At 37.9% G+C, this 13,900-nt stretch overlaps 1 protein-coding gene across 1 annotated transcript in view; it reads right to left on the bottom strand.

Annotated features, from left to right (window-relative positions):
* The window catches only part of STXBP6 (syntaxin binding protein 6 (amisyn)), a 180,661-nt gene that overhangs the window by 38,162 nt on the left and 128,599 nt on the right, over positions 1-13,900 (bottom strand). The window contains exons 2-3 of the mRNA XM_011930711.1: positions 12,032-12,162; positions 11,049-11,214 (exon numbers count right to left, since the gene is read on the bottom strand). Of these exons, the coding sequence (XP_011786101.1) occupies positions 11,049-11,214; positions 12,032-12,162 (297 nt within the window). The remainder of the gene's footprint in view (positions 1-11,048; positions 11,215-12,031; positions 12,163-13,900) is intronic.

Genomic DNA, 13,900 nt, shown 5'->3' with positions numbered 1-13,900 from the left:
ACTGATGCTCCAGAGAACTGGAGAGTTACTTGGTGTGGAAACCCCACATAGCTGGTGTCAGAAGTGTTCTGTGAGTAGAAACAGATCCTAACAATAATAATTCAACAGTACAGTGAAGGGATTACATACCCTAAGTGATACAGAAAACTGTTAAATTAACATGAAAACTGCATTTCAGGTGCTCATGTTGAATCACTTTTAAATGTATACTGAATTAAAGAGATAAATCCAGCCAGCGAATGTGAACGTGTCTGTAATGATTATATATTAAATAAACTTGACCTTGACATCTTCTATCAAAGCTGAAAAGGGAATTGTTAGTCTCTCAAGAGGAGCACCACCAAGTTATTTACAAGTGGGGCATTATGATGATTTTAGAAGACAGGGAAGAGACATATCAAGGAAAAGAATGATTTTTAACAAAATCAAGTGATTTTCGATATCTCCATCATCAAAGGGTTTTTTTTGTTTTGTTTTGTTTTTTGAGGTGGAGTCTCACTCTGTCGCCCAGGCTGGAGTGCAGTGGTGTGATCTCGGCTCACTGCAACTTCCGCCTCTCAGGTTCAAGCGATTCTCCTGCCTCAGTCTCCTGCATAGCTGCGACTACAGGCATGTGCCACCACGCCTGACTAATTTTTTGGTACATTTTTAGAGACAGGGTTTCACCGTGTTAGCCAGGATGGTCTCGATCTCCTGACCTCGTGATCCACCCACCTTGGCCTCCCAAAGTGCTGGGATTACAGGCCTGAGCCACCACTTCCAGCCATCAAAAGCTTTAACTATCAAGTACCCTAAGAAATGCATAAAAAACCCATTTAATTATTAAGGAAAACAAATCCCTTAAGTAAAGTGAAAGAGCCAAGGTAGAAGTATACCAGCTGCTAAAGTAAGGAACTTTTTGATATTACAGAACATGGCAAGCTCTTTTAGTCACTTAAGTACTGGGTCTTCATAAAAAGTTTAGGTGCTTCTAAATTTAAATGTCTGAAATTACAACAGATTAGCAGAAGTAATATAGTCTATAGGATATATATAAAAGTATATCTTATAAAAAATTAAACGTAGGACAATATTACACAACAGAGTATATTACAGCTTTTAGAATTGTTTAAGAAAATGGTGTGGTAGGCAGAATAATGGCTTCCCAAACTTGTCCACACTCTAGTCCCCAGAAGCTGTGCATGGCAAGAGGGACTTTGCAGGTATGATTAAGTATCTCCAGAGGGGAAGATTACGCTGAATTACCTGGGTGGACCCAATATGAACACAAAGGAAGGCAGGGGTGTCAGAGACAGAGAAAGAGATTTGACGATGCTGGGGGCTTTGAACATTTAGGAGGGGACCATGAACCAAGGAACACAATCAGCTCCTAGAAGGTGGAAAAGGCAAGGAAACAAATTCTTCCCTGGGGCCTCCAGAAGCACACAGCCCTACTCACTGATTTTACATTTCTAGAGTCCAGAACTGAAAGACAATGTATCTTAGAGCTCTTCACAATGTAAGCTTTTCCCTCTCTCTCCATGAATGAGAGGCTTTGTTTTGCTGAGTGCCCCCAAGACTCTATGGCAGGCTCCTTTTATTATTAACAATAAACTAACTCCTGAAAACCAAGCCAAATACATTCTGACTCAAGACTGAAGTATCTTTCCAGTGCAAAACTAACCGGGAATTTGATGTTCAGTTATAAAAGTCCTTTAGTGAAATTCTAATACTTCCTACTACCTATAATTTGCATTTTACAGCATTATTCTATGTAGAATAGCCACAATACAACACGGATCTAAGTTCTTTGAATATCCCTTTAGCAGCGTGTCTCATACTTTTCTTTCTGTTTGTATCTTTGGATGACTAGCACATTACGCCTTTGAGAGCCCCATCTCAAATTCTCCCAAAGCCCTTATAACTGTTTGGCTCTCATAAGGTTTATTTGTCTACATACCATAAACTTATTTTGTGTTCCGTATTTGTTTTGGCTGGCTACAAACTGGGAGGATGGATGTCCATAAAGGTTGCCAGATTAAAATGACATCCAGTAAATTTGAATTCCAGCTGAATAATGGATAATTTTTTAGTATAAATATGTTGCAAGTAACATGTCCTGCATTTTTATTTGCTAAATCGGGCAACTCTAATGCTCTAAATTCTTGCAATGAACCTAGTCCTGAGTAGGTATATTACAGGTAGGATAAGTAAGAAATGTTTTCAACTTCAGATTTTTAAATCAATGTCCAATTTTCAAAGAACTATCTATGCTAAATGTTATAATTCCATCTTACTTTAATGATCAGAAACATGGTTAAAATTTTTAGAAGTTTATCATATAATGTGAACAAATAAGACCATTTTATTTACCCCTTCACTAAAGATTTTAGAAATCTCATATTCCTATATAGTTTCTCATATACTATGCTCAAATTCCTAACCTCTATTCCAGGTATGGAATAGGACTATGGTCTTCAACTTTGAAGATTATATTCTCATCTGCTCTCCAAAGAGTGTGTATTCTGAATGGCTTCCCCAGAAGTGGGGGTGAATTTGACAAATTACTAAATGACAAAGAAAAGAGCACAGACTGGATTCACTTATCCTTCTCTTTGACAGCATCACTCATTAGCTGTGTTACTGTTCTTGAGAATTTACAGCTTCTCTTCACTAAAATTCCATGTACTTTTTAGTTCTTGATATTTGTATGTTACAGCAGAGCAACAGCTTTTAAATGCCAGTGGATGGCAGAGTTTTTATTGCCTCTGTGAAATAAGCACAATGAAGTAAGCTTTTCATAAAGGTAAATGTTTCTAACCTAAGAACAGCGCCTTTAGTCTCAGAGATTATATCCTTTTATTTTTTATTGTTAATGTTAAACTTTCTTTTATGAAATTATGATGATAGCAGATGTAAAGATTTTAGAAAACATCCTTCCTTTGAAAATTGGTTGGCAAATTTATGTCTCCCAAACTTTTAAAAAACTTTCACGTCTGTAAATTTAAATGTATGAGCATAATGCAGAATGCCTTTTATGTCTGTTTCAGAACTACTACTTCATGTCTAACAATGTTAAGTAATTTTACCTCTGACTCATGTATCTCCAGTTTTGGAAGTAGAAAGAGGTGGACTCAAGGAATTATTCTAGGCTGAGGACATGTTGGTGGAAAAAGAGTATTTCCATTCCCTTGTAAAGTTCAGAAAACATGTTTTAAGTTTTTTCTTTCCTACTGGAAGATCTGAATTACGTGCCCTGATCTCTGGCACAGTGTTACTTGATATATTTTAAACATTGTTGTTTTGGTTAAGTCAGCAGTAACATGTGCACTCTATAAGTGTCAAACATAAAATGCAACACACTCAGCATTCTATAAAGCATGGCAAACAATTCAGCATTGCAGCCATTTGAAATATCTACAGTATAGCTCAGCTCATTCTCACTTGGAACAAAGAAATTCTTTTCCCCCCAGTTCTTATGGCTAACACAGATTAGGAAAGCTCAAGAATATTTCCTTGCTTCTTTCAGAAGAAAAGGCTTTTGATAAATATGCTGGGAGAAATCATGAAATATTATGAATTTGTAGTGTTTAAAAACATAGAATATTTAGGCATGTATTGGCATTTTTCAAAAATCCCATTTGATTTAACGCTTTATAATTTACTTTAATCCTCATGCCATCCCTTCAAGGTATATGTTGCTATCCATGACACAGAAGAGCATAGAGAGGCTGAGTATAACTTAAGCAGCTCAGACGAAGTTACATAGCTAATGAGTGATGCTGTCAAAGAGAAGGGTAAGTAGGGTAAGTGAATCCAGTCTGTGCTCTTTTCTTCTAGATCAAGTTGTATATTTATATCTACTGGTTGATTCTGAAAATAGGAATGGCTCTTATCTACTGCAGGTTATTTAACCATGGCATAGACAAAACATGTTTACAATCCTTGTCCAGCCAAAAATGGCATTTTGAAAGTACCTTTACATAGTCTTGGTTTGGTAGAAAATTTTGATGAAGAGATATGATTCAAAAGCTTTTTAATGCACAAAGCCACTCCTAGCTCAGGATGACTAACCATAACCCACCAGCTGTTTCACAGAATGAATTTCAGTGTAGCTTACAGCCAATGAGCAGTGAAAAAAAAATTGCATCTGTGACCCATTTTTCTTTAGTTTCTAGTCATTTATATCACACACAGAACTGGATGGAACCTAAGGAAGTAATCCTTAGTTATTTTCAATTTTTTCACTTAAAATACAAGTACCTCTCTGGGAACAAGATGAGGTTGAATGGTTGAATGAGGAAATATGAGAAAACACACACATACAAAACATAATGACTAGTAGTGTCATCCTCAACTTAAAAAATACATGAAAGATTCCTATCCAAAAACATCTCACAGTTTCTGCTAGAATGTCATGTCCCTAATAGTGCTCAGCCAATATCAGATGGTTACTTCGATGGGTCACATAGGACTATAAAAACATTTGTGTTTGATGCAGTGGGTACACTGCTGGGATCCCAATAATAAAAACACAAAACTCCCAAAGTGGGTTTTTCTGATTCTATGCTTTAAATATTTGTACTGTTGTTTTTATTGATGCTTTTATTTTGTTTGTTTCTAGTCTTAATTTCTTTCTCTCTCTGAAAGAACTTTCATTTAAGGCAAGTCTTAAATGAAATATCAGGCTGTCTAGGAAAAGACATATTGGTTGCAATGAGAAGGATGGAGTGATGGAAGAGTGGCTAAGTCTGTGTGTATACATGATTAATATAATTATGTAAAATAATTTATGGAGAACTTTCGAACATAATTTTCAACTGAATTCACACAAAGATCTTGTTAAATTGGTGTCATCCCCTCTTCTCTTTAGCTGAATTGACATAAAGAAAAGAAGACTTGTGCTTATTAAGGGAACTTGGAAGTCACGGTCTCCATTTAATAGATGGGGACTACGTAGCAGGTCTTGACTGAAACACCAGCTCTCTCTCAATAGCTGTGGGATCTGGGGCTAGTTTCTCATGAATCATTTTTCTCATTTGTACTTGCTGGAGGAAACTGAAGTTTATTATTTTTCCAAGGGCAACAAAAATAGTCACTGGAGGAACTATGCCATGGACTCCTGTTGATTTAAGGAACTATAAGACACATTTCACTGCAGTGTCACAACAGTGAATCAGCTAAGAAGCCTGGTCTCCTCTGCTGCTCTGTGTCTACATTCAGGCATCAAGAAGCAACCATATGGTGGTTTTAATACAACTCATCTCTGTGAATTATAATCTTTAATATGTGTGTGTGCATCTCCCAAGGATATTGAAGTTTGAGCCCTAGGGGAAAAATTATACACAACTTTATTCTTGAGAAATAAACAATTCATTACAATGCACCCCTGGTTGGAGCATGCATAGGAGTGTGAGGTTCACACTCCAAAGTCTTTATTCATTGACAGAGTTAAAACAGAAGGAAAAATAACATAAAAATCATGGCAAATGTTATAGATTCCTTTAAAGTACTATATTAATATACCGGGATTAAGAATGACCACATCAATCACTTTTTTTTGCATGCCTGGGACACATACAAGGTGAAATAGTTGCACACCTCACCTAGGGGTGACTTTGTATTGTGTGGAAGAAAAGAACAAACAAAGTCACACTGTGACTGAATCCTGAGATTCTGTCCTATCCTGGGGGAATCCAGAGTAAAGCCATTGGGTTTCCTTTAGCATACCAATCAGCAGGGGCCAGCGAGGGCCAGCCTGGTACGAAGGTGACGTCAGAGACACCTGTGTCCCTAGAATTCTAATAGCGCTCTGAAGTCTGGGCTTTATACTATCATCTGAAGGGCTGTGCATAGAAGCGTAATGCTTAAGAAACACCCTTTGATGATGAAAATATATGGCACTTCAAAATAGCCTGCTCTGTGAAAAAACAATCTGCCACATTTAAATTCTGAATATAGCTAACATTGAAATAAAATTGTCTGGATTACCTGTTGCAATAAGAGAGAGCTAATTTCATCCTGCCCTTGTCTGCATAACTGCTAACCATCCTTTAACCTCCAGCTCATCCATCCCCTTGCTGTCGTGGCAATATTTCAATCTATTTACATCTGATATGTCCAGAAAGTAAGTCAAGCTGGTGAAGGTGCCTACTGTGTGGCTGGAGCTCCACAGCTAGCTTAGCACATTTACATAGTGCTGAGTAAATGCTTGTGGAATCACTGAAGGATAATACACAACAGGTGAAATAGTTAAGAGGGAACTGAATGAGTTAGCTAGGGTATTCGGCCTCAGAGTTCATGAAAAAGGCTTGGATATGCTTCAGTTTATGCTTATCTTGAAGAATAAACTATTTTTTTTCTTGCAAATAATTTAAACCTCTTAATGAAAAAGAAAATGGGTTTGTAAAGAACCTCCTTTGTGGTTCTAACAAAGAAACTGCCAGTATCACCAAAGATTTCTACAGTTCATAGTATTAGGCATATGAATACTAAGCCAACAGCAATCATTCTAAATTGGTCAACACAAATGAACTAGCAACGTGGGAGCCATGTGGGATGTGCTTACATTTAAAGAATACTGATGTAAGTAAAGTAACAAAGTCTTCCTTGGGACCTTGACCCAATGTGGCATACCCATTATCTAAACTGACAATCTATTTGGGGCAGACCATGTCTCTTTGAAATGAATTATCTGAAAGCAAGTCCCTCCTCTGGAGTCTAATAACACGTTATTAACTCCATTGAGGCATCTTTGAATTACAAATGTGTCATCACACATATAACAGTATAACATCATTTCTGTTTACAGTAAACACAGAGAAATTGAAAGCTACCATCTCAGAAGTACATCCAAACCATATGAACCTAAGACTTTACTTTCAGGGACCCCTGTCACTCATGAGGCTATGTCACATGTCAGCAGCAGACCTGGCTCTACACCTCTGCCTTCAGTCTCTGTAGGTTGTTGCACAGTCCCTGGCCTTGACAAAGTCATTCAGAATGGCTGGGCCTCAGTTTTCCCAATGACAGGGTTGGACCAGATACAGATGTGAAAATAAATACAATTTAAAAGCTGTTGGAACCCCCAAAACACTTTAAGCCTTGAGAGAGATATGGCTGTGATCTGAGTCATACAGCATGTTTTGCAATTCTGCTTCTTAGATTATAGCTTAACTCTCTTCCTCATTGTTTTTGTTCTGTAAATGACTACGAGACCAGAGATCGGACCTCTACCTTCCAATCACAAATCTTTGTTAGAGATTAACTGCCTTCTTCATTGTCCTGACCTATCTCCTGACCTAACTCAGACTAGACGGTGCCCTGAACAGGGACTCCATGACAGTTACATCTGCAGTAACTGCAATGGAATGTTAAATGTACCTTTCTCAAAAGAGAAGGACCATCTGAACTAATCAGGTCATTGTGACTACGTATTAAGCCCTTACACAGAAAGATGTTGAAATTCTGCTAAAATTCCCCAGGCTTTGTCTACATAAGCAATCTCAGACTTCTACGCTTTGTAACACTGACTTCCATTGTTAGGAAGCTGTGCTTCTTGAGTGGGCTTGTCCTCAACTTTTGCATTTAAACTCGCTTTAATCTAGATTCTGACCCTTTTCATTTTTTAGGTTGAATAGAGTACCTGAGAGGCCCTGTAGGTGGCTAGGGCTACACTGTCTTCCCAGTGCTTTCATCTATTTCCTCTATTGAAGTTCTGGTGGACAAACACAAAAAACAAAAAGCAAGATGATTTTAAAGGCACTTGATGATTCAATTATTGTTAGGATGAAAAAAATAGCTTAAGAATTATCTTAAATATTTTCCTGGGACAAAACTAGGAAAAAAGTTAAAACTATCCATATAGGCGGGTTTTCTCCCACCTCCCTTTTTAATACCCAGGAATGTACTGGCTAAAATATTCCCGGCAATTCATGTACAACTCTAGAGGGCACCATTCATAACAAAGACAATGTCAATGGCGTTTCCTGGAGCATGCCACTCAGTGGCCTTAAGGAGCCAATGAGTGGGCCTGCACTGGCATCTTATCTCTACTACTTACTAGTTATGTGACCCTTGGTAAGCTATTTGATCTCTCTGATTCTGTTTCCTTCTCTATAAAATGGAGTTGACAAAGTATATTTCCAAAGTCTGCTATAAAAATTAAATTAGATAACGTGTGTACAGAATCTGGTGTTAGGCAGCATACTAACACCTATATTAGTTCCTTAAAATCATAAAACTATCCTATTTCATGGTATAAGAAACAACTGTATCTAGGACTTGTGGCCCATACTATAGGGAGAGACCAAAAGATACTGAGAAATTGGCAACAGATTTCATATCCTAAAGATGTGGAAGATACCCCAAAGTTAAAGAGGTCAGAATGTAGTGGCCCCAGAAGCACCTAATTTTGAAGTCTCAGAAGTGTGATAACTGGCAGAAAAGAAGACTAATCAGCATACTAATTTATTAGGGTATGTTGGCACAACTATTATCAAGGATAAGCAACTGTTTAAGACATGCTGCATTCATTAAGGTTATATGTGCTGCCAACAAATTACTATATGCTTAATTTAAACCTTTTTGTGCCTTCCTTAGTAATCTAGGACTTGTCAATATTTAATTGCACTAAATCTTTAATTGATTCTTTAGGTAAGAAGCAATTAACCTACACAATAAAACTATAATTTAGGAATTACAGACTTTCCAAATGATGGAACTGAGATTTTATATAGCATCTGGTCTAACGTCTACATGTGACACCTGGGAAAACCGAAGTCCAGAGCAGCCAAGAGACACACCTACAGTCACACAAGGCAAAGGCAATTCTGGCACTTGGTTTCATTAACTTATTGTAATTTTTTCTTACTACAGGAAACCCTTATTTGGCTTGCCTAAATACACATACCAACAATTTAACATTGGACATAGGAGTTCCCATCTCAACTCTGCATAATTTGGGGTTCACAAGGCAATGAAAGAAAGCTGAAGGGCTGGGTCAATGATGGACAAAAGCAGTGTGGTGGGGCTGTGTGGGAAGGTCTGAGGATATTCAGGAAGGCAAAGGAAGAATAAATTAGAGATCTATCGGTCTGGGATTTGAGTAGTGGCAATTAGGGTCTATTAAGGGACCAAATATAGAATTATTCTCTATATTCAGGACGTAGCACAGTGACTAGCATGTAGTAGGTTCTTAGTCCTCATTTACTGTATGACTGGATAATGAACTGTAACTGAATGAATGAAAGAAAAAGCCTGCTCCTAGAGAAGAAATGAGACCTTTAGGGGTAACAGAGCAGGGGGACTGCCTAGTACAGTCTGTTAAGGGAGGAAGAGGAGGAGTCAGCAAAGCTACCCCTAACCTTAGCATGAAGGAGGTAGCTCGTTTCCCTTGCAAGGACAGTCAGTATGTGGCCCTTTTGCTTCCATCTACATTTCCATTCTGAGGAAGTGCAGTAGTTTCTATGGCACTGGGTCTGTTTCTGCCCAGGATGGAACATGAGGAAGTGGAATGCTTGAGGGGAGTGTTTCTCCAAGAGCAACAGAAATTTCAAATCCATAACGTCACATTATTTTGAGAAGACAGTCTATGCTTACATGGTAGCCATGCAAGCTACTGACCATATGGACATGGATGAGAAAAATGCTTCATAGCAGGAACTGAAGATTAAGAAACAAATGTGATTCTAGGCTAGCAGAGCAAACTCCACCTAATGAAGAATGAGGGAAACCTGGGATTTCCTGGCCAACTTTTCATTCACTGAAAATGTGGCCATCTGTGGTCCTAAGCCTGGTGTGCTTCAAACTTCTGCCAAGTCTGTTAAGGCTAGACTTTCAAAGCAGGAGTCATTTTAAGAGCACTGGTGGCACAGACGTAATACAGAGCTATATCTCACTATATTTTCCAAATAGGTCAATGTTTGAAATTCCCTTTCCTTTAAACATCTATGTCTAATATTTTTCACCTTTGTACCATAGGATGTGGCCCCTTGAAAAAATATACACCATTCATCACTTCTTGTATTTTCCTGGAATTAAACAGAGAAATTATAATAAAAGAAGCTGCATAAATACTTAAGAAAGGCCTTTCAAGGTTCTTATGATGTGAGCAACTTCCTACTTAAAAGGAATGCCAACACCTCAGTGGCTAATACCAAAGAATTGGATAATAACTTTTCTATATAACTTCTAGTAACTAATGGCAAAATGACAGTATGTGTGTCAGTTGCTAGGACAGAGTAATGGATTCTGCTCTATGTTCATATGAAACATATATACAGCCCAAAGAGAAAATGTGATGTATTTAATGTGATCTTCATTTAACATTTGATTAAGGCAAAGCTGGTGCATTTTTAAAAACAGTCTTTCAAAACCAAGGGAACAGGTCAGTGAAAAGACCAATGATATAAACACTCTTCTCCAACTCACAGAGTTGTTGAGACTTTTACATTTTTCACACAGTTTCAATTCTCTAAAAAGAAATGCCACCTAAAAAATGTGCTAAGCACCCTCTAAACATTTCTTATTATGTTTCCGATGCTGGTACTCACCCCTTTACAGTGGCTTACTATACTCATCTTAACTCAGCTCTGTATGCCATTCAGGGAATAAACACAAGTTGCTATTTGAAAGAAAGGGGAAGCATCTGTTGGAATTTTTATATTAATATTTGTAAAACATCTTGAGAAAAAATAGGAAAGGCAACCCAGAAAATAGTGTTCTGCAATGAAATTATAGAAAAGGTAGTAAAGAAACCAAACTAAAAGACTTTTCTAATAAAGGAACAGTTTTGTTCTCATCATACAAATAATCTTAGCTAAATGAAGATAAGAACTAGAAGGCTAATTCTAAAACAGACCAGTTTTTGGACAAGAGTGAAAACATACCTTTGCGTCTAAATTTATCATACAATAAACTCCCTGGAATGGTTCTCGTGTTGTCTAACTCTGAGCATATTGATTCTTCTCTTGTTTTTGCCTTTAATTACGCTGCTGAACTCCTAACCTCTTAAGTAAAAGTGAGCCTAAAGAAACAGGGTGACTAAAGTTACGCAAATGTCCACTCACCTCCCATAATTTTGGATTGGCAGTTAATAAACTCCGGCTTCCTGTCCGTGAGGTACCTCTGGCAGGTATGGTGGAGGATCTGGAAGAAGGTGCATTTTTCTGATGCTGTGCTGGCTACCCACTGGTCAAAAGCATTTTCAAACAACAAATCAAACTCTGCCGAATCCTGGAAAAGACAATGAAATAACTACTCACCTCAATCTAGAAAAACTGCTGTTTCTAGATTACTCCTGTCAAAAGATTTATAAAGGCTAAAACAAAGACTTTGATCGCAATCATAAGGCTCATCTTTATCCAAGTGTATGGAGAGTCTGCATTTCTCTGTTTATGAAGCAAACCCCAAATCTTACAGTATTGATACATGTTCCTAGGAAACTAGTATCACACAAGTTGAGATAGCCTAACTAAACACTGACAAACGTCAGAATTCAGATCATGTACTATCTTCCCAATTTCCTGGAAAAGGGATTCCTTTAGGTTCTCAGCAATGACCTATATTAATCTGGCCCCTAAACTTTGCTAGGAAGATTCCCTCTTGCTATTTTAGTCTATAGTAACAATTTATATTTTATTATTCTTCATTATTAGCATTTTGTGAGGTGTGTGTGTGAGCAATGGGAATGTACTTTGAATAGATAACTATGTCATAAAATGTTTCTCCGATTAAAAGCAAGGGAATCACAATACATACTGAAAGATACCATTCATTTACTTCATACTGAACTTCGTACTTGCTGATCAATGTTACCGGAGATCACATATCTTCAATATGCATTCTCTTAGGTTCCTCTATTAAACATGATGAAAAGATTTATAATTTCACTTAAGAAAGGAGTATGTATCCGAAAGTTTTAATCACATAATTGAAATAGAGAAATAGCCTTCTTAAGAATGATTCAAACCACCACCACCACTACCACGGTCAATCAGAGAGTCATCTTGTGAAAAGAATGCCTTTGCTCAGCATTGGACAATTCACTCACCCCATTAGGATCGATACCATTAACCTGGCGAAGCTGCTCGAGCATCCACTGTGATCGCCGAACAAACGATGTGGAGCCTTCAAACTGTTTGACCTTTGTAATGGACGCCTGTGTGGGTTTCTTGTTTGTCACTGCCAAGAAAAGATCACTCAGATTAGTGCACCTGCAAGTTGGTGGTTTGTTTCCACATTCAGTGCTGTTTCCACATGACACCTACTGTGTATATGCACAATAACAGAGAGAAGGCGGAGGGGGAAAGGAGGGAATATGAATAAGTATGTGTGCCTTTGGTCAGGGGTGAACGTAAAGGAAATAGATGTTATAATCTTCACTCTTGAAGCAGTTTACAATATAATTATAATTGTAAGGGCTGCTTCATCTATGTCTTTATCCATTCAAACTGAAAATGACTTAAGTGAATAACACCAAGCACCTTCAATGGAGGCTACAAGTGCACAATTACAGCTTGCAGGAAAAGAAGCATATAGTACTGACAGGCATCAGGTAGAGTTCATTGGGAAAGGTTGAATTTTAAAGGAAATGAAGGTAATTGGCTCCCCTAGAGAACTGCAAAGTATATTTCTAGTTTTATAGTCCAGTGTAAACATCTTAGGCTTCAGTGATGAGGAGTAATACTTCACTCAAAAAATCCCCAAACTATTTGACTCTCTAATATTGTTCAATTTGTATCTAGTTTACATCTAATTATGATTGAATCTGGTGTCCTGGGCACACCTCCACACCTGTAGGAAAAGGACAGTTTCTCCTCTCAGCCTCAGCGAGTTCTTCCCCTAAGCCTTTCTGTGCTAAAGACACACAGCATCACCTCTCAGACTGATGTCAAGCATCAGGCACCAGGAGAGGCACTCTGAATATTTCTACACCTGCCTACTTTGTGACTTGGAGACTCAAGGGTAGGAAGTAATTAATGGTCTTTAAAGGGATTTCCTAAAAGCTTCTCCTGAACCCTGGCTGTAGGAATTAGCAAATTAAATAGAAAGGAACTACGGAAAGTAGAAATCATTATTGACTATAATGAAGATGATCCTAATTACTGACTTGCTGAAGACTATGCATCTGTAGCATATTCTTTCCTTGTTTCAAATCACCCGACAGATTCTACACTTTCCAATAACTATGCAGATGCTCAACAGATGGCAAAAATAATTCTTAAGGGATGAAGGACAGAAAACACCTACTCCAATCACCGTTGGTGAGCAGGAAGACTCTACAGTTCATGCATTCCATAGCTTGTTGCAGCTCATTGTCTGGGGTCATTAAAGCAGGAGAGCAGAGACAAAGGAAAGGTGGCCACTGCCTTTGGATCTAGTGAGAACCCTACTCTCCCAGTACTGAAGACCACCTTTATGGCCTGAGTACTATCTACTCTCTCTGCTTCCAACCATAATTTAGTGAAGATTTGTTTTTAACTTCAAATAATGTTTTGGTTTATCACCCATTATTTCAGTTAGATTTGCTAAAAACTTCTGAATATTTCATACCAATTACATTTACTTTTATGATTAAAAAGTCATCATCCCCTTAACACCCACAATCAGATGAATTTTTATAGTCTTCTGTTCACAAAGAGGAACAACCATTCCCTCCAACTGAATTCAGGCAGTATTACCAGTCTGCCCAGGACTCTGTCTATCCATTTAATTCGATTCATTTATTTTTGTGTCTCCTATGACACAAATGGGAGACCTAATAGGTTTCTCTGATGACTATGACCTGCTCTTACATTTTAATGTTAAAGAAAACAATACACCGAGGGGCAGAGCAAGATGGCCGAATAGGAACAGCTGCAGTCTCCAACTCCCAGCGCGAAGGACACAGAAGACCGGTGATTTCTGCATTTTGAACTGA

The sequence above is a fragment of the Colobus angolensis genome, unplaced genomic scaffold (assembly GCF_000951035.1).
Source record: "Colobus angolensis palliatus isolate OR3802 unplaced genomic scaffold, Cang.pa_1.0 Scaffold88, whole genome shotgun sequence".
NCBI lineage: Eukaryota > Metazoa > Chordata > Mammalia > Primates > Cercopithecidae > Colobus > Colobus angolensis.
Note: the sequence above shows the minus strand (reverse complement) of the source record. Positions and strands in the feature narration are given on the sequence as shown.